A 20,289-nucleotide genomic window follows, 5' to 3' on the forward strand; every position below is an offset into this window, starting at 1 on the left:
TACAAACTCAATTCTAGGAAGCCTCTGTTCTGACCTAGATGTGGAAAGCAAAACAAAACTGCTTCCAGAAGAAAATGCAGAATATCTTCCTAATTTGATGAAAGAGGAACTCCTTAAACACCACACACACACACACACACACACACACACACACACACACACACACGCACACACTCCTTCAAAGGAAACTGATGCATGTTTTATAATAAGGCACCAGGAAGCTACCGGCACATTGTAAGTAAAGACTATATTTTAACGTTTTTATCTATTGCATACATTACTGTTTCAGCATCTGGGGACTGATAGATTGATACTCGACTGCACGAAACGAAGACTTTCTGTTCTTCATCAAGCCACCATTAAGAGTAAAAGTCAAATCCTGAATGGCAGAAACGCACATTTGGAACACACAAAACTAAAGAAGGACCAGACCCAGATTCTATGCAGAACTTTTACACCCCAGTAAGGAAAGACAAGACGGCAGTGGAACAATGGGCGAGGGCTTTGCACAGAGGATGTCCAAACGGCTGAGAAGCACAGGAGATTCGCAACAGTGTGGGGTCAGGAATCGAGAGGCACCCGGGAAAACGGCTGCCACCAAGAAGGCCGGGATGTGGGGGTGCCACGTTCCCGGCCTACGCGGGCAGCAGCGAGAACTGGCCAACGCCGGTTGCTCAGCCCGAGATTAAGTGATTTCTTTCTCTTTCATACTTCGCAGTTCATTAAGAAATGTTACATTGAGTGTATTATTATGGATATCAGAAAATAATAGGTGACGATTCCAGGGGAAAAAATAGAAACGGAAGAATAAATGTCCCGAGTCGGGTCTCCCAGGCAAACCAGTTCGCTCCTGGAGGCGTCTCTCACATCTATTATGGTGGAATGTTCGGGATTTGGAAAGCTCACCAGGGCCCCCCACCTGGCTGCCCCGCGCTGGACAAACCAGGAGGAAGGACCTCTGGCCCGAGGAATAACCTGCTCCAGCCTCCCCGTCACCAGTGCCCCTTTTACCATCGCTGAGCCTCAGTTTCCCCATCTGAAAAAAATAGGGAAATATTCACAGGGCCAAGCAGCTGGAGGTCAGAAGGACAGATGTGCAAATCCATGAAGCAGGCCCAAAGGGACCAAACTGATTCCAAGAACTATTTTTCACTCGGTAGGTTCTGGCCCGCGCTGCCCAAAACCACTGTGTGCCGTGATGGAAATGTGCCAAGTCTGCATTATCCAGCGTGGTCTCCGTTAGCCTCCTGCGGCTATGGAGCACTTGGAATATGGCCAAGGCAACTGTTAGTGCATTTTAATTCATTTAATTTGTAAAAGAGCTGCAGGGGGTTCGTGGCTACCATATTGGACCACACAGGTCTAGATGGTTCTGGTATCGCAATCCCTTCAGTGTGCGCGCGTTTCACGGACGGCACTCCTGGAATGACTTGGTTTGTTCAACATTGTTTCCTTCTAATATGGATGAGGGGAGAAAAGTCAAGTCCTGGCGGGTCCCTGTGTGTGGACTTGCCACGTGTTCCCAGGTCTGGTGGGCATTTTCTGGAGACCGCGGTTTCCTCCCACATGGCAAAGATGTGCATGTGCGTGTCACTGGAGTGTCTTAGGGTGAGTGTGTGAGTGTGATGTATCCTGCAAGAGAAGGGCGTCCTGCCCAGAATTGGGGAACCACCTTATGCCCCCAGCTCCTGGGATGGGCTTCCCCGCACGACTCTGAACTGGAGTGAGCAGGCTGGGAAAAGGAATGAATGAATAAATGAAAACCAATATGATTGTTTAATATTAGAAATGTGGGGTTTTTATTTAGAAGTTTGGTGATTTTTCTTCATGAACAGAAATGTGCTGTGGGAACTTAACTTTTATTAGTATCAATTAGCCTTTGGCCAAACTGGTTTTGTTGTTCTGCTTTGTTTAAAATTATGGTTTCCAAGGTCCTATGGGTGATGTTAAGTGAGGATTTCCTGTGCTAATATTGGGGGATTTGTTTTTAATTAGAGACAAACAAAAAAGAAATAAAATAAAGGAAAACTATTTGTGTGTCCAGCGTTACTACCACTAGCCACTACCTTATTCGGGAAGGCTGTTCAGGAAGGAAATTCCACTTTGGTCATCTGTTCCAGCTCTCTCAAGCTGGCTGCAGGCCAAGGCCCCTGCTTGGGTCTGACCTTTATGCAAGGGTCCCAGCCTAGCCTCCCCTGCTCGTCCCCCACAGCTGCCCGCGTCCTCGTCCTCGCCTGCCTTCCATCTGCTGCCTCCCCCCAGGCCCAGGCCAGGCTCAGATGTCTGGGGAGGTGTGTCCTCAGCCTCTGCCTGCTCCCCTCCCTTCAGGAGTACCCCGCATGTGGCAACCCACATGTCTACCCTCACCCTGGCCTGCGGCCCTGCCTGCTGCTTACTCAGCAGTTCCCCAGCATCTGGGGTTGAGGCAGGGAAAAAGGAAGGAGACCACAGTCCACCCCACCCCCGACATTGGGGCTGAGAACGGGGAGCAGCAGCCCCACAGTGGTTACAACTTGTCTCAGAAGGAGAGACAAGGGGCCCGGAAGCCCCCAAAGCTCCCTCCTGCTGGATCTCTACTGGACTTTTCCCCTGATTCTTAGTGTGAGGCCTGATGGAATTCTACTCTGACACTGGCCTTTCAATGTCTATGGAGTGAGCCTAAGACCAGTAACAGGCCCCACAGGGCTGCTGCAGGGACAGAATGAACTGCTGCCCCTAGTGAACAGTGGCCGTGGAAATTCTGGAGACCTCTACGTGGTGCAGAAAGTGCCCTGGAAGGCTGCTGGGTCTCTACTAGCCCCTGCCTCGGGCTTGCTGTGTGTCCTCGGCCAGCTGTCTGTCTCTGGACCCAAGTTCTCTCTGCAGTAAAAAGGCAAAAGCCCTCCCTTGGGGGCTTGAAATATGACCACATGACTTGACAAAGTGAACCCCCATTTCCAAACTGGAGGTGGTGCACAGCAACAGGGGAGGGCGAGGATGCACTGCTGACTCTGGACAGCCGCCCTCCCCGGGACAGAGCCAGCACGGGGCTGCAGGGACCAGGCCGAGCCTGCACCGCAGGAAACTACTGCAGCGTCGCATTCCCTCCACCCCGGGTGACACTGAGTCACTCTGCAACCTACCTAACAGTTGTGACCACATTTCCTCTACTGGGGGCTAAGCATGTCACATGTGCACCTCCAGAGAACGGTCCTGACACTTCTGGCAGCTGCTGCCTCCAGGGCCCAGGCCCACCTCGAGGAGAAAATGGGCGCACCCCTGCCCCCCTGTGAAGTTCCACCCAGGCACTTTCAGACTTTTGTTCCTTGTCACCATGTTCGCCCACATGCCCCCATCATATTTGACAGTCTACACAGTGCCTTAGAGTAGGGGAGTCGCTGGGAGAGTTTGCAAGAATAAGGGGCTGGGGAAAGTCAGTTCATTAACTTTGGGGACAACAGGTGGCACTGGGGTGGGGACAGAGAAAGGAGCTGCAAGGAGCAGTCCTGAGGCATGGCAGGCACACTTCATCCCACCTGTATTCAACGTCTCCCAGTGACCCCAAGAATGGGGGGCTCTAGAGACTTTGTCAGAAGATCGTGAGCAGGAAGGGGGATGCCTTTTTGCACCTCTCGGCTTCTACACCTGGTCCATCCATCCATAGAGGCATGATGGTGGGGGAGGGGTGCACTAGGTTCCCCCCCTTAGAGGGGCTCAGACAGCTGGGGGACGGTCCAGCAGCCTCCCCCCAGGATCTAGGCACATCTGGGTCTAGATGAGGCCACAGGGTCCCAGAACCCAGAATGCAACACAGGGAAGCAGGAAGGCCAGGAGCTAAGAACAAAGCCTCTCATCTTGGACAAACCTGCATTCAGGTCCTGGCTCTGCATGATTGTTGGGAACTTGCATTGAGTCACTTGCTGTGCCTCAGTGTCCTCCTCTGCAAACTGGGTATTGTACCCCCAGCCTCATAGAGCTGTGGCCATGAATTGAGCAAAAGTTTTTAGCAAAGGGGCCTGAAGTCAACCCTCAGGACACGATCGTTGTAGTTGTCAGTGTCAAGCCTGAGAAGGACGAGAATCTCCTCCCCTTCCTTGGCTTCGTTGATCGGCTGCTTCCTGCAAGATCCTCCTGCGAGGATCACAGAACGGGAAGTGTTAGCACTGACTGCTCCCTTCTTGGAAACCGAGCTTGCCAAGCCTTGGATTTCACTGGAGAGGAAGGAGATCGGAGGGTTCGGTGCACATCCCAGAGATTGTGAATTTAGACAGATGATACACAAAAGGGCACCTCTTAACCCAGAGGGCCGAGCTGCTGCTGGTGGAAGAGCGGGCAGAGCAGGGTGAGGCCTGCCGCCTGATCCACACGCTGCACATGCGGTGGTTCTCGCCCCTCGTGGCTGTCACGGTCTACACAGTCCCGGTCTACACAGTCCCAGTGAGCGCCGAGCCGGTGGGGACCATGGCTTCCAGGGGACGCCCGGGGTTAGGTTTCCTCCAGCCGCTGGGCTGGTCACAAGCGTTTCAACTCATCAGTACATGACCTTGTTTTATGTGTGCTTCTGTTTAGAGGACCCTGATTTAACACATGTTCTTGATTCATTAATCTTGAAATCATGGCCAAGAGCACCTAGAACTCACACCCAGATGAAGCTCATCATGCGGACACACCTTTCTCTATGACTCATCGCTTCTTTTTGCACTTCGGAACACCAGCCAGCACTTCAGCGCTGTGCTTAGGGCATTTTAAACAGTGAAATCACCAAAAAAAAAAAAAAAAAAAAAAAATTAAAATGCAAAAAGGTGGTACCAAGCAGCCCAGGACACTCGTTAGCAAGAAGGCAGAGCGCCCCCTTATTCCTTCTCAGGGGGGACGCGCATGTGGGAAGTTTCAGATATTCCCTCGCTTGGCGCACGTCCGCGGGTGACTTCCAAAGCACGAGGGCTCCCAGCCGGGGTTCCCGGTTCATGTTAGCAAGTCGGCCCGTTTACAAACACAGAATCCGGGAATAATGGGGATCAGCCACAGACGCCCGCTGGTAGGCTGGCATCCATCACGGCCAGCCTGGACCTGAACCCTGACCGCGGAGCGGGCATCTCCATCCAGCCCTGGGAGCTTCTGTGGCGTTTAACCCTGTGGCTGGGCCCCCGCTCGCCACTGACTGCCACTTCGGGGGCAGCTTCGAGGGAGCCGCTAGCAGCTCCAATGTCTGGGGATCTCCGAAGAGCCACTCCCTTGGGCCCCCCCATCGTGTGTGAGGTCACCCAGGTGATGTTTGTGTAGTGCCTACTGTTGGGGGCACTGCCAGGGCACACTGCTCCTCACAGAGCCTGGCTCACAGAGTCTTTGTACCTCCATGCTGTGTAAATGGAGAGGCGCCAATCAGAGAGAGCAAGGAGCCAGCCCAGGGTGCAGAGGAAGGCAGGGCAGACGTGGGACGGGTCCAGACAGAGCTACCCGGTCCCCCAGAGCCACAGGGGGCCCTGCAGACAGGCTGGTTGTAAAAGGGGGTGAGTGGAGTGGACACGAGGGTTGGGATGCTTCAGAAGACGACAGATCATGACTCCCATTTCTAGAACACTCACCACGGGCCAGACTCTGCTCAAGCTCCTCATGTGTGTTATCACGTACCACACCAACGCCACAAACCAGGAACAACCAGCACCCCATTTTACAGAGGAGGAACCAGAATGAGCGGGCAGGGAATGGGAGGTGAACCCTGCAGTCTGCACCAAGGCCTGCACCCAACCACACTGCCGGCCCACACGTCCAGACAGCCACGCTGAGCCGTGGCAGAGGCCACCCTCCCCGGGGACACAATCAAGGTAGCCTCCTGACCCCCGCAGTCCACACCCGGTCCACCCCAGGCCGGCCCACTCTGCCCCTGTGGACCACGTCTCTCCTGCTCCTCTGCTGAGACCCTAGAACAAGCCGCCACTGCTGCTGCCTGGACCCCTGCAGTACCTCCTTCCCGCTGTCCCCTCATCTGTTCCCCCAACCCCCCGGCCCCTGTGCACACAGACGGTTCGTGACTCGGAAACCAACACCCCACATGCAAAGTTTGCAGCAGTTTGATTTGCAACTGCCCCAAGCTGCGAACAACCCAAATGTGCTGCAGTGAGGAACAAACAAATTGATGCATCCACGGGGCAAAACACCCCGCACCATGACAAGGAACAGACCCCCGAGCCGCACGGTCTCCGCGCATTCAGCCCAGCGCACGGAGCCAGACGCACGAGGCAGCTCACGGGCTTCCCTTGAAAAAGTGAAACATAAGGGTGGAGAAGTGAGGGGCTACCAGGATGTGAGGGGGGGTAGGTGGGGGGCTGCACACACGAGGGAGTTTGGGGGTGACGGAACTGTTCTGAGCCTGGATTGGGGTGGCAGTCATCTGGCTGTCTGCACTTGCCAAAGCGTGGAGCAAGGGACACACTGAAAAGGGTGAGCTTTACTATAGAAAGTGCAGCTTGTTAAAGATTGAAGTGTCCCCCCAAAAATGTATGTTGAAGTCCTAATCCCCAGCACCTCCGAATGTGGCCTTAATTGGAAATAGGGTCCTTGCAGATGCAATTGGTTAAGAAGAGGTCAGAGGGAGCTGGGGGAGTCCTACCCCGCAAGACTGGTGCCCCTGTCAGAGAAAATATGGAGACTGGCACAGGAGGAGGCGGCCCCGTGAGCCTGGGGCAGAGCCCGGAGAGAGGAAGCTGCAGGCCCCGGGCCTAAGGATGGCCAGAGGCCAGCAGAGCTAGAAGAGGTACAGGAGGAATCTACCCAAGGTCCTGCAGGGAGGGCAGCCCTGCGCCTACCCTGGCGCTGCCTTTCTGGCCTCCAGAGCTGTGAGAGGAGACCCTCCCCTCCGTGGTGAAGCCCCCCAGTCTGCAGCGCTCTATGACAGCGGCCCTAGGAAGTGAACACAGGGCTCAATTTTTAAAATGGGGAAACAAAACCATCATCTCCATGGCCTTCCTGACACAAACGGGGCACCCCTGCCATCTGGCCTCCAATCCTGCACCCCCATCCCCCATCCACGCTGTGTGCAGACACAAGGCACTCTGAGACCCCAGGTTGGCTCACCCTGCACCCCGTGTTTACCTGGGGACTCCCAGACATCATCTGGCTTGGCTCTTATCTGCCCAGGAAAGCTCTCCCAGATGCACCCTAGTCTGAGCCGGTCACCCTCACTCAGTGGAGAACCCCAGCACACCAGGTGATCGCCCTAAATCACACAGCACAGCGCCACATATCACTCCTGTGTCCCAGGAGACAGAGGGTCTTTGGAAGAAAAATGAGTAGCCAGGCCCATCGCTGGAGGTACAGGCTGCAGCTGGGCTCCAGGCCTCGCTGGGTGAGCCCTAAGGGCTGGGGAGGAGCAGGGCTGTTTTGGCAACTGCCTCCCACTGGGCCCAGTAGGGCCTGGCCCTGCAGAGGTGAGACCAGGGGGCCACGCCAGGTGTGTCTGTTTCCTCAGTCACAGTCGTCACAGGCTCTCACGCCCTCCTGAGTTGACCTGAATGCTTCATCTTATCGCCTCCTTCACGCTACCGCTTAGGCCTCACAGCCACACACCCCTTCTCTCCTCCCAGAAACCCTCTGTCTTGGTCAGTCCATGCTCACCACCCTCATTGGCATTAACGTGCCACATATTCATTCAACAAACATTTTCCAGGTCCCAGCCAGGGTGTCTTCTCCAGCTCCTACAACTCTTGCTTAGCATGAGTATGCCCTGGGTCGCGCATTCTGTGCCCTGCATGGTGCCGATTCAACCACCAACCCTTATGCCCCACCAGGAGCCACTGTCCCTGCCCTCGGGAGCTCACAGCCTAGTGGGTCCACAGGCAGAGAATGTGCTGCGGCAGGCGTGGGAGCTGCCCTGGGCCATGATGGCAAGGTAGTCACCTCCCCATGGGTGCAGGCTACCCCCTCATCACCACAACATGTACCTGTTATCACACATGGTTTGGCAAGAGAGTGAAATTTCACTTCCCACTTGCCTCTCTCTCAGCAGGCGCCTTTGTGCAGTGACCAACCTGCACAACCATATGCAGACACAAGGAGGTCTGACCACCTGGGAGGCTTTTTGCAGGAGGTGGAGATGGGGTGTGTGTGCTTAGTCCTTGAGTCAGGAAAGAGGGAGGGAGAGAGGCAGCCAGTGAAGGCAGACTTGCCTGTCCCCCATCTTCCAGGCCTTCCTGCAGAGAAGCAACTTAGGTTCCTGCACAGAACCTTGGAAAGAGTTTCTGGGTCCTGCTCACAGACCTCAGGCCAGCCACTTCCCCTCACTGAACCACAGACTCATCTGTAAGCAGGGGCTGGATTAGGGGGTCTCTGGGGCAACACTGAGCTCTGATGCCTGATGATTCAAGAGCCAGAGATAGGAGCTGCTTTGGGCAGTGACTCTCCTTCCTGACTCTTCTTCCACCCACCTCAAGGGGCATGATAACCCCCGTTCAATCATAGGTCACACCTGGGGCCAAAAGACAATCCTGGGGGGAGGGGGTGCACTCAGAGCAGGCTCTCGCGGGATCCAGTGAGCCAGAGCGATCCCTGGCAGGGAGAATTCAAGCCCTGGCCACGTTAGGACAAACCTTCCCCAAGGTCAGACAGAGAGGTGTGGCCACCCAAGTCCCTCAGTGGCCAGGGTTCAGGCTGGCCCCCAGCAGGTGCTCTATAAAGAGGCAGTGCCTGAGTGTGTGGGTGATGAGTGGATGGATGGATGGACGGATGGGTGGGTGGAAGGCAGGTGGCAACCAGCAAGGACACAGGCACAGCACAGAAAGGGCTAAGCTATGAGAGTTCTAAAACACAGGGGAGGAAACTGAGGCTGAGGGAAGAGATGTGACGGCCTCACTCAGGAATTTCTAGTTCTGTCAAAGCTTAGGATTTGGGAATCAGAAACACAAACCAGACTAACTACCTGAAACTTCGGGTGAAATCTAAAACTCACATTCAATGTGAGAAAAATGCCTGCAGTCTAGTTCTTGAAACAAGAGCCTGAGTTGGTACAAAACTTTCTCTTCCTCGTTCCCAACTTCACTAGGTAACAAAGACTTTCAGGTTGTCCTGCAGAGCAGATTTAGTGTTCGGGTCTACAACCGGGCACTGTGTGACAAGAGATAAAACTTTTTTTTGTTAGGATTAAGTTTGTTTGCGACAAAATATAAAATAACAGTGATTTACATAAGAGAGACAGAAATGTTTTCCTCACTCACAAAAAATAATTTGGGCAAATAGTCCTGGGATAACGCTCCAGTGAATATATTGTTGCTCCACCCTGCTTCCACTGTTCAAGGTCACCTCAGAGTGCAGGAGGGCTGCTTTGACTCCAGCCATCACGCCGGCATCCCAACCATCAGAAAGAGGAGAGAAGAGAAAGCAGACTTTCTTCTCTTGAAGAATATCGCCAAGCAAATTGTACTCCCCATTTGTATTTCACCATCCTGACCTTAATCACACAGTCTCACCTAATTGCAAGGAAATAGGGGAACGAACAGCAAAATTCTACCCAACAAGAATTCAGGAGTCAATCCACAGGCTCAGCCTCACCCTTGAACTCAAATGCTCAAGGATGATGACACATCCCAAGGAAATGTCCCCAAATGTCCCCAAACCCTAGGCCTCCATAAGTTTTCAGGAGCTTTAAATCAAAAGCGTTTGGAAAGAAGCTGACACATGTCCACACTACCACCAAGTTTTAAAATGATCAGAATACGGTGAGGCTGCCAAAGACGGTGGGTATGTGAAGATACACACAGCAGCACGCAGTGACTCGTGTGTAGGAAATAACACTCAGGGACAGAAGAGGGACACAAAGTAACACATCCACGACAGATCAAAACTGCACACAAAGGGGGCCTCCCTGGTGGCCTAGGGGTTAAGTTTCAGGGCTGTCACCACTATGGCTTGAGTTCGATCCCCAGCAGCTGACCCACATGGCTCAGGAGACCTGTCCTGTCTCACCTGCTGCTCCCCTCAGCAGCGTGTTTCAGTCAGCCTGCCTGTTCTGCTCCCCACTCTGTCTCTGGCGAATGCTCTCACCCTGTGCACCTCTGGCCGACACCCCAGCTCTTCTATGTAAAAATTTAAAAAAAAATCTGCACACAAAGACCAAAATTAAGTAAACATGCACTTCAGCTAGGTGTGGACGCACAGAGATGAAAGTGTTGGATGCTTTAAATTTCACTACGCTTGCGTGAACTTTTTCAGGTATATAATAAACCTTTTTTGCACACCATCAGCATCAGCGGCGCCCCCATATGCATACGGCAAGGGTCCCCAGGGGTCTCACGGTTCAAATAGGTAACAAAACCCTCTCGTGCATCCCTGACAACAACCCTGCAAAGCAGGGCTCATCACTCCACGTGGCAGAGGAGGAAGAAGAAGGTGTCCTGGCAGGTCCTACGCAGAGCTTTGCCCCGCTGCCGAGTGGGGAAGAAGACCCGTGGGCTGCACCAGCATGGAAATCCGAACGCTTCCACCTGCAGCCAGATGGGTCCCAACTCCTTCCCCAGACCCATCCCACACAGAACCCTCCCTCCCTCTCCATCCCCTACCAGGTTCTCCAGGGCCCCCCCCACACCCCCCAATTCGTCTTTCCCTACTCTCCCACTAGGCTTTTCTCCTATCTGGGATCTCCATTTCTGCAGATGCCCAATTTCAGCCATTAGAATCTTACTTATCCTTCCAGACCCAATCCAGATGCCGCCTGTACCAGGGAATCCTCGTTTACCACAGGCAAGCGTGCCAGAGCCCAGTGAATCACCTTCTAAATACAGCGCCTTGGACTTCAATGATGCCCGTGGCCCACTAATTTTCCCTAGTAGAAGCGCTGGAAACTTCAAGTTGTTCGGTGGGTGGGTGGGGGGCGGGCGGGTGGGCGGGTGGATGGCTAGATAGTGGATGCACGTATGGAATGGTGAAGCCAGATGAAAAAAGATGGCTGAGAAAAGAATCGCTGAATGTATTTTAGACGGATGTTCTGTCAAAAATGTCAAGAACAGAAGAAACAAGGGCAGTAAAATCTGTCATCAGCAGAGAGCTGCCATCAGCAGAGAGTAAGTCCTTGCTCTGAACTGCAATATCCCCAGAGGAATTTGCATCCCCAATCTCTGACATTGATTAAGATTAAGGAGGCTGGGGACACGGAGGTTGAGGGACGAGTCCCCAGTGAATTTCCCCTTGACGGCTTGCTCCCGAGCCGGAGATCATCAGGTAGCAAATTTCAGATGCAAGACCCTCGATTCCTTTGGTCCCTGGAAGTGGGTGAAGAAGCACCTTACTGACCCAGGTAACAGCGGAGCCCTGGAGGAGAGGAACGTCTGCTGTGGCCTTTCTTTCTTCCGGGCTGTCACTCCATCCCCCACGCTCTTCTGTTTTATTCAGGAAGCAGGCTCCACCAGCCCTGACCCTGGGAGTGACTGTCTCGCAAGGAGTTGGGGTGCTGGTTGTCATTTAGAGTTTCATCTCTTAATTAGGGAATCAAATGTTCTTGCTTTAATGAAGGTCCCAGGGTCAGTGAGGAAATGGGAGGAAGTGTCCCCCAGGAGGGCCCTCCAGGGCAGCCTCTTGGCGAGGAGCTCAGAGGTCCCCATTCTGGCCTCTCCAGAAACCCGTCCCTCCCGGGGCTCCAGGCCCGTGGATGGAGTCAGGTTCTAGGGTCTCACTCTGCCTGGTCCCAGGGCCGAGGACGCAGGCTGGCGCCCTTACCCCATAGGATGTGGCCTGAATGTGCGCTGCTGTCGCCGCCGCGCAGATGCTAGGCCTTGACCACAACCGCTCCTCGGGCCGTTTCTTCTAAAAGGAACTGCCATTTCAAAGCAGGTTGGTTCATTCTTATAAACACGTACTGGCTGGGGTGGGGGCACCTCCAGGGAGTATGAGCAAGATGGGGATGTGGGGTTCTGCTGCCACTTCTGAAGCTCCTGTCCAATTAAGTTGCTTCAGCTGGCGGGGCAGCCCCTCCAAGCCCCACCCTTGTGGAGAGCAGAGGTGCCTGAGGCTGCACTGGGCCCTTACTGGCATGTGGGAGCTGATGGCCATGATGGCAGCTTCCAGATTGTTCTCCCAAATACCCGTGACTGAGAACCACAAGGATATGGACTCAGTTAGGCCCTCCCTGCTGCCCTGTGGACCTCCAGGCTGAGGTGTCCTTCAAGGCCACCTGATAGGAGGGAGGGACTGGTGTCACTGGTGACACTCTCTGTGTGTGGCAGATGGCTCCCCAGCGACCCAGCCCAAGCTGCCTGCATGGAGCCCCCACCCTCAGGTTGGGTGCCCACCCAGCCCCTCCCTTGTTGGTCCTTCCCTCAGACCTTGGCCCTCTCAAACCCTGACAGGAGCACCTTCCCAGTCAGGAGCCCCATGGCAGGAGGCTGCCTATGATCTCGAAATCTCCACAACTCCCACGCAGAAAAGGCACCACCTTAGAGGCCACTCCAACACAACCTCCCCAACTCACTGTCCAGTCAGAAAGTCCTACCAGAGAGCCGAGGGCCTTCCGTAAAGTGGCCCCCAGAATCGATGCACTTTTTTTCAAGACTACTTTTTCAAAAATAAAGCCACAGTCATGAAAAAATCATTTCCTTCCAGGCACTTGGTCAGGGTGATGACCCAGATGTCTCCTTTCTGGGTCTCTTTCTAATGCATGTTCTGGGCTGTTCCATAGGGCTGCCTCATCTCTGACTGTCACGTCAACCCCTGAGCTGCAAAAGGCTCTAGGATACTGGCTTCTCCTGCCCACTAGGCAATCATTTGGGGGATCAGTGACTGTCAGGCCGGGCAGGGATCTTAGAGATCTCATTCCTCAGGAGGGGAAGCAGGCCGGGGAAGAACAGAGAGCTTGCTTCCTAGGGTACAGTCTCCAGTCACCAGAGAGCACCAGACCCCAGAGATCGTCTCCAGGCTTACTGAAGCAAGCAAGTCCCCAAGCATCTTCCAAGTCAGCAAAGGACCACACAATTGGGGCCACTCGCTGATGGCCAGGCACGTGGCCGGGATGGAAATGGGGGAGCGCTGGGGGAGGGGTCACAAAATGGAGCAACTAGAGCAGAGTTCTCCGACTTCTGTCCAACAACTTTTTATTTTGCCAACAAGACATTAAAAACAAACAACCACCATCAAGTCACTGAGTCATTTCATCAAAGAAAGGAGGCGGACAGAGGAAAAAGATGTAATCTCAGGGTGAAGTACAGTTGTACCACCAACAGAGGTTGGCAACCTTGACTGATATGTGCAAAACACACACACGCGCGCGCGCACCCCACTACCACCACCACCACCACCACTGCTGCCCTGGCTTCTCAGTTTACCACATTTGGGGCCCCCAGCCCAGCCAGGGTACCCCCAGAACCTGCACACCCAGACTAACCTCTAATCTTGTGACTGAGGAGGCAGCATTACTCCATGCCCTGAGCTGGCTTCATCTTCTCCCCTATCTCAGAGAACTTGGGGTGCACAGCTGGGAACTGGGGGTTACAAAGCATCCCTACTCCATTTCCTAGGTGCCAGCTCCCCTCCTCCTTCCAGACTGGGGAGAAGGCGTAATGGCCTCCGGGGTAACCACCTGCAGAAGGAGAGGTGGGCCCCTTCCTCCCAGTCCTGGGCTCCCCCTCTTGGGCTCCCTGCCCCCACTTTGCTCTGGCTTACAAATTCAGAATTCCAGGTGCTTTGGCTGCAAGTGGTTTGCAGAATCCCAATCAGTGTATGTCCTCCTCCAGCGGGCCTGAGGGAGTGCAGCTGTGTCCAGGACAGAGTGATATGGAACTAAAAGTGTCCTTTCTTTGCAAGTTTGTAATCTACGCAGGCAGACATGGTATTAAAAGCTTCTCTAAAAGTGAGAGTAAACAAATGCCCCATGCAAAAAGTTTTCTGAGAAGCCCAATAGGAGAGATCCCTGGAAGGAGGCATGGATGGGAGGCTTCATGGAGGAGGTGGCAGCATCCCCCACCAGAAGGAACTTTGTGGGCCAAGGGGGGAGGCTATGGCGGCCCTTCATGTCCGGGAGGACTGAAGAAGTGAAGCTGTGCATTGGTTTCATGCAGGACTGCAATGGGGTACACAGGGCTCTCGAGGGGCCTTTTAACTATGGGAGCGTGGCGCCTGAGGGTGTTAGGAGGCATGGAGGGGCGGAGCCGCTGTCCCCCGGAGCCTGACCGGGCCCTCGTGGCTGGAGCAGCTGTCTTCCTTCTCGATTAGCAAGAGCCACAACACCCAAAGGGCTCATTTGGGGGGTGGGGAGGGCAGGAGAGCTCAAACAGCTCAGAACCGTCATGGAAGCCGTGGTTTCCATCTTCAGCTCCAATCTAAAGAGATTCCCATGTTTCAGACGCCTCTGGGGCACGGGATAGACAGCAGGTTCAGGGTACTAGTGACACCAACCTGAGAGTTCTAGAATTGGCCATCAGGGCAGCACTAAGCATCTCTAGCAGACTTCCCAAGGACAGATGACTTCTGGGTCCTGTTCCCTTACAAAGGTGACTTGCTAAAAGTGGGGGGGGGGAGGGAGATGTAGAAAGTGAGGAGGAGTGAGCGGAGAAAACAGAAGTTGGGGCCTCTTCTGGTTCCCCATGCTGGGGCTCTTCCTGGGCACCTCCTAACCCTAACCCTCCGAGAGGAACCAGGGTCCTGAGCATGGGGTCCTTGAGCAGGCCCCTTCCTACTCGCAGCCAAGAAACAAACCTTCCCCTCAAACCCTTTATCTGATGACCCAGGGGGAGGCCCCTCCCTCCCCAGCCCTGCGGGGTCCCGCCTCAGAGCCTTGCTCAGGCCCTTGTCTCCTCCAACCTGCCCTTCCCTCTTCACTGCTGCAGACCCAGTTGGCCTCATCACCCCTGCCCAGGGGCCAACTCGGTCAAGGAGAATCCCTGGTTACAGACTGAACTGCTAGGGTGGGAAGGACCGAGTGGGGCTGTCGCCCCTTCCCTCTGCTCTACTTCTGTGGCAGGAGGTGCCACAGGCCACTTGAGACTCTATCATGGAGCTCCACGGAGGCCTGAGAGGGCATGAGGGGCCTGGCATAGGCCCCTCTCAAATTTCACCCCCATTTCCAGTCAGTTTCTGTTTTTGATTTCTGGGTCTCCTGGGTTAAAATGCAGGTGCCATTTTAAGCTTTTAACACTTGCTGCTTCAGTAAAGATGACTGGATAGGCGCCCAGGCCCAGGACTGGGCTGGCCAGTGGTAGGGGAGACAGAAAGAGGGACCTTGGGACAAATGTGCTGAGACTCCCCCATCCCAAGCAGACCCATGCCCCCACCCCCTGCTCCCCCAGGAGCTGCCCAGGGGTGCACTGGGGCTTCTCAGGGCCCGGAAGTAGCGGTGGGCAGCCCTCTACCACCTGTGGGCAGTCTTTCAGGGCCTGCAAGAGGATGGGTCTCCCAGCTGAGTGCCAGCCAGGACCACCTGAGAAAACCATCCCCAGAGGGAGGCCCAGGCCGGTGGGCAGAATCTGAGCTGGGAGCCGGGATGCTGTATTCATCACAGGCCCCTGCTCTGGTGGGCCCCACCGTGGAAGAGCCCTATTTTAGAGCCGGAATGGTTGAGGGGCTCCTCTCAGGGGCCTCAGCCAGGCCCCTGCATGCTATCAGGCAAGAGACAACATCCCAGGGCTCTCCCAAGCCCTGGAACCTCACCCAGACCAGGCCTCCCTGCAGGCCCAAGGCTTAGGAGACTCAACTTCTAGGCCCAGCTCCTCCTCGACCTGGGGAAGGCACTTCCTTTAACTGCGTCTCCAATTCCTTGTCACTAAGTTAGGGAATTGGATTAGGTCTGCAAGGCCACAGTTTTTCTAAGAGTAAATATCTTTGAAATAAATGCTTAAGCAGATCTTGAATTGATCAAACTATGAAAGTGTGAGCTGAGGGCACAGATCCTCGTGAGCCCTCTGCAGAGGTGGGAACAGACGGCTTGTAGGTCCGAGGAGGGCCTGGGAGGCAGCTTCTCCCATCACCCTGATCTCTCAGTGCCCCCTGTCCTCCAGCAATCAGCAAGCCTGCACCTCTCCCATCTCAGGCCTCCACTGCCCACTCCATCCCGGCCACCACCCCTGTCTCCCGGCCACCACTGTGGCCTCTTGCTTCTGCTTCTGTCCCCCCTACAGTTTGTCACCCACATGCCCCAAATCCGCATCAGCCACCACTCTGTACAACCCCCACCGTGGCCCCCTGGTCACTCAGAATACTCCCCAACGCCTCCTCGCCACCCACTTGGCCTTCTGTCCTATCTCCTACAGCCACTCGGGTCTCCTGGCCTCAGGGTTCCCAACACACCAACTTCCATCCCTCCAGGGATTTGCCTCCCACTTCCTGCCAGCCTCGGCTAAACGCCACTTCCCTGGGGTAGCTTTCCCTGACCACCCGCTCCAGGCATCCCTCTGGGTCCCCACACCCTTACCCCGACTGTCTGTCTCCGCTTGAGAACAAAGTGCAAGCGTGGGGGAGCGTGGGTTAACGCTGGCCCCCCTCATGCAGACACTGTTTGTTGAAGGAAGGCAGAGCCTGGAAGAGAGGGTGCAGGCAGCCTCTGCATTTCCTTCTCTGAGGCCAGTGTTTTCAATAACAGGTAGACAGCGCTAGCTCGCCAAGAGCCTCTGATTCCTATTTCGGGGGCCAACACCCAAGTGACATCATTCTGGCCCCTGGGTGCCATCACCCTGGGTACCCAGGAAGTGCTAGGAAGCTTTCCCAGGAATCCATCTCTGAACTGGCTGCTCAACCACCCAAGGGGCCGAGGGCGCCCTCCCTCCCCTGAACATCCATCCCTCCACCATCGAGGAGGGGTGGTGGGAGCGGGCGAGAAAGACGAGCTCGGCTCATCTGCAGGGTCCCGAGGTGGCCTGGGGTGGGGGTGGGGTCGCGCTCCCTGTCATCTCTGGGCTCTGTGACACAGGAGTGGGGTACAGCCCAGGGAACAGGCTGGAGTGGGGCACACTGAGAAGTGCTTTTGAAAACTTGAGAGTTAGAAGACGGGGCTCCAGAGGGAGAACGGAGAAAGTGGAGGGAGGTCGCTGCCCCTGCAGCTCAGGTCTATGTGCCTGTGGGACGGGCCGCCTCCGCAGTCACGGGGGTGTGTGTGTGGGGGGGTGCGCACCTCTCAGTAGCGCTGGAATGTGGCGGAAGGATTCCTGTGGGGTTAAACAGAGAGACTATATAGGAACCCTCCCAACCCAAGGGAGCCTCTCAAATAAGCCACGTTTTCTAGCAACAAAGCGATATTCAGTTGACACATTCGGCACTGCACACACCAGGCACTGAGCAGGCCTAAGTTGGCGCATTAACCCTTGGCTGTTTGAGAGCATCTACTTAAATATTAACTCACCTAATTCCCTCAAGAAGCCTGTGAAGTAGGTGTTACTATTACCTCTAATTTACAGACGCGCCCAAGGCCAGGCCTCTTGTCCAAGGTTAAAGAGCTGGCACATAGAGGGTCTGCCCCCAACAAATGACACAAAAAACTATTAAGAGTTTAGTCTATAGGGTCCTCCCTGGTGGCGCAGGGGTTAATAAGCCAGCCCTATCAAACTGTCGCCAGCCACTGCAGCCTGAGTTCCATCCCCAGCCAGGTTGCTAACCGACAAGGTGCAGCAGACCTCTCCTGTCTGCCCTGCTGCTCCCCTCAGCATGTCAGTCAGTCCTCTTTTTCTGTTCCCCACTCTGTCTCTGGCGAATGCTCTCACCCCCTGCACCTTTGTCCTGTACTCCAGTTCTTCCATGCATAAATAAATACATCTAAAAAAAAAAAAGAGTTTACCCTATAAGTCAATGTGCTAAACTCTGTCTATGCAGTATCTCATTTAATCCTCAAATAACTTCAAAGTGTAGTTACTATTATTTATCTTAATTTTATAGCTAAGTAAACTGAGGCGCAGAGAGGTTAAATAACTGACCCAGTAATAAACAAAAGAAAAGCAAGAAGAGGAAGTGGGTCAGGTTAGGTCATCCCTGGAGGGGAAATAGGAAGTTGGAGAGGTCAGGACACGGCCTGCTTGCCTCCCACCCACCTCCACCCCCCTCCCTGCTCCGGGAAGCTCCTCCTAGCTCCACCCAGCAAAATTGGGTGTGGCAGATAAGAGCCCCTTGGGAGACCCTATCTGCAATGGAATTCTCAGTTCCTCCCCAGGGTGGCCTTTGTCTTTCAAGAGAGGGCGCTGGGCGAAGGGGGGAGGGCCGAGGCCTTCAGACCCAGGTGAGCTGGAGGGCCCAGCTATGACTTCTCGCAGAGGAGCGGTCATGTCCAGCCGCCCCCAGTCCCTGGCTGCACGGATGGGCCTAATTCACCTGCTTTACAGAGGCGAGGACTGAGGCCCTGGGCCCTGGGGTCATGAGCTAAGCCTGGCAGTGGCTGAGTGTCCCCCACAGAAGTAGCCCCGACCTTTAAGCCAAAAGGTGCCCATGGCCCCACCGGACGTGCCCGTCAACCTTAGCACCCGGCGAAGTTCTTAGCAGCATTCCCCGGGGCCCACCTCCCATGGGGAGTCTCCTCGATCCCCCAAGCTTCCCAGGACTCCCTGGGGGCCGGGCGGGGGCGCAAACCTCAGCCCAGAGCAGCGTCTAAGTGTGGGGTGGCCAGGACGGGGTGGCCGGCACAAAGCGACACGAGGAGCTGGTTCCGACGCCGGTTCCTTTTAGTTACTCTCAGGGGGTGCCTGCCCCGCGCCACCACCCTCCCCATATCCCGCAGGCCATGTGCACCCCAGCACCAGGCCAGGCAAGAGCTGGCCCAAAGGTCGCTGTCCCTGGACCTGCCAGAGGGGCGGGGAGGGGATCCCGCCGCATCCCCAGTCTAGGCGGACGATCAGCTGTCAGGCGGCGGCGGGCGCGCGAGTGGCCTGTGCACCCCAGCCCTCAGGGCCCCTCGGGGCGCGGCGGGGCGCGGGGCAGAGCGCGGGGGAGGGCGCGGGGCAGGGCGCGCAGCGGGGCGCAGCGGGGCGCGGGGCGGGCTCGGCGGAGCGCGCCGCGGGGCGCCTCGGGGCCAGGGTAGGGCGCGCGGCGGGGTCAGGGCGCGGCGCGCGGGGCAGGGCGCGGAGCAGACGCGGCGGGGCGCGGGGAGGGCGCGAGGGGCGCCGGCGGAGCTGCGGGGGCGGGCGGGGGCGGCGGGCACACGCGCCGGCGAGCAGACTGCAGGGGCCGCGGGCGGGGGCCCCGTCCGCAGCGCCGTCGGCCGAGCCCGGACGGGGGGCCGAGCTCCCTGCGCCGCCCGGGCTGGCTTCCCGGCGGGCGAGCCTGGGCTCCGCGCAGAGCTGGGTCCGGCCCCGGCCGCGGCTCCCGCGCGACTGAGCCGGGGCGCCCCGGGGGCGCGGCGCGGGCGGCGGGCGCCGGCCCCGGACTTACCTCGCGGGGTCCCCGCGCGCGGGCTCCCCCGCCGGCCGGATCATGCCGCCGGCGGCTCGGACGCGCTGCGCTCAGGCTCGGGGCGGCGAGGCCCGCGGCGCCCCGGGCGCCCGCATCCCGGTCGGGGCGCTGCCGGCGAGGGAAGCCCGGGCGGGCCGGCGCGCGCGTCCACTTCCTGTGGCGCCGGAGCGGGGCGCTCAGGAAGAGGCTGGCCCTGGTGGTCAGGGGGTGTCGAGCGTCTCGGCGGCGGCCGGGCCCGGGGCACGCGGAAGCCGGGCGGCCGCGCCCCCGGGGCCGGGCCTGGGGCGGGCGGTGCCGGCGGGGCGCGGCGCGGGGGGCGACCCCGCGGCTCCGGGGCGCCCCGGAGGGACACTCGGGGGAAGGCGCGGGCCGGCCAGGGCCCCCGGGCGGAGGGCGGCAGGTGGGGAGGCCCGCGCGCCTCCCGCCCGGGGAGCCTCGAAATTGCCCCAGAGCGGCCTCAGGCCGGGCAGGGCGCCTCCTCCTCGTCCAGGCCAGCGGAGGCTCTGCCGTCCCTTGACGGCCTCCAGGGCGGCCGGTGCGCTGCCTTAAGGGAAACCCACGAAGCCCGGCACCTGGCGCGGCTGTGACACTCACCTGTGAGCAGCGGGAGGCTCACAGCGCCCCAGCCCCCCGGGCCCCCCCCCAGGCCGCTCTTCCCAGGGCCTGGGACCCCAAATGCTTCCTGAGCCGGGGCTGCCCCTGGGCATTGCAGGTTGACTGCGCAGGACTGGACGCCAAGGGGTCACCTCAGTCCAACATGTTTCCCAACCTTGGTACTGTTGACCTTGGAGGCCAGAGGATTCCCTGTGGTTGGAGCCACGCCCGCCCCTCTCTTGCGGGATGTCCAGCCACACCCGTGGCCTCAGCCCACTGGATCCAGGTAGCCGCACCCTCTCTGGGTAACAACAAAAGTATCTCCAGCCATTGCTGGAATTTTACAGATAAGGGGACAGGGGAGTCGCTAGGCAG

At 56.8% G+C, this 20,289-nt stretch overlaps 1 protein-coding gene across 1 annotated transcript in view; it reads right to left on the reverse strand.

Moving 5' to 3' along the window:
• RIN3 (Ras and Rab interactor 3) overlaps positions 1-19,343 on the reverse strand; it is a gene marked incomplete at its 5' end in the record, with an annotated part of 115,567 nt that extends 96,224 nt beyond the window's left edge. Inside the window, one exon of the mRNA XM_084240069.1 lies at positions 19,300-19,343. Within this exon, the coding sequence (XP_084096195.1) occupies positions 19,300-19,343 (44 nt within the window). The remainder of the gene's footprint in view (positions 1-19,299) is intronic.
• Positions 19,344-20,289: the final 946 nt, after the last annotated feature.

This window comes from Talpa europaea, assembly GCF_964194135.1.
Source record: "Talpa europaea genome assembly, chromosome: 8".
In the NCBI taxonomy this organism is placed as follows: domain Eukaryota; kingdom Metazoa; phylum Chordata; class Mammalia; order Eulipotyphla; family Talpidae; genus Talpa; species Talpa europaea.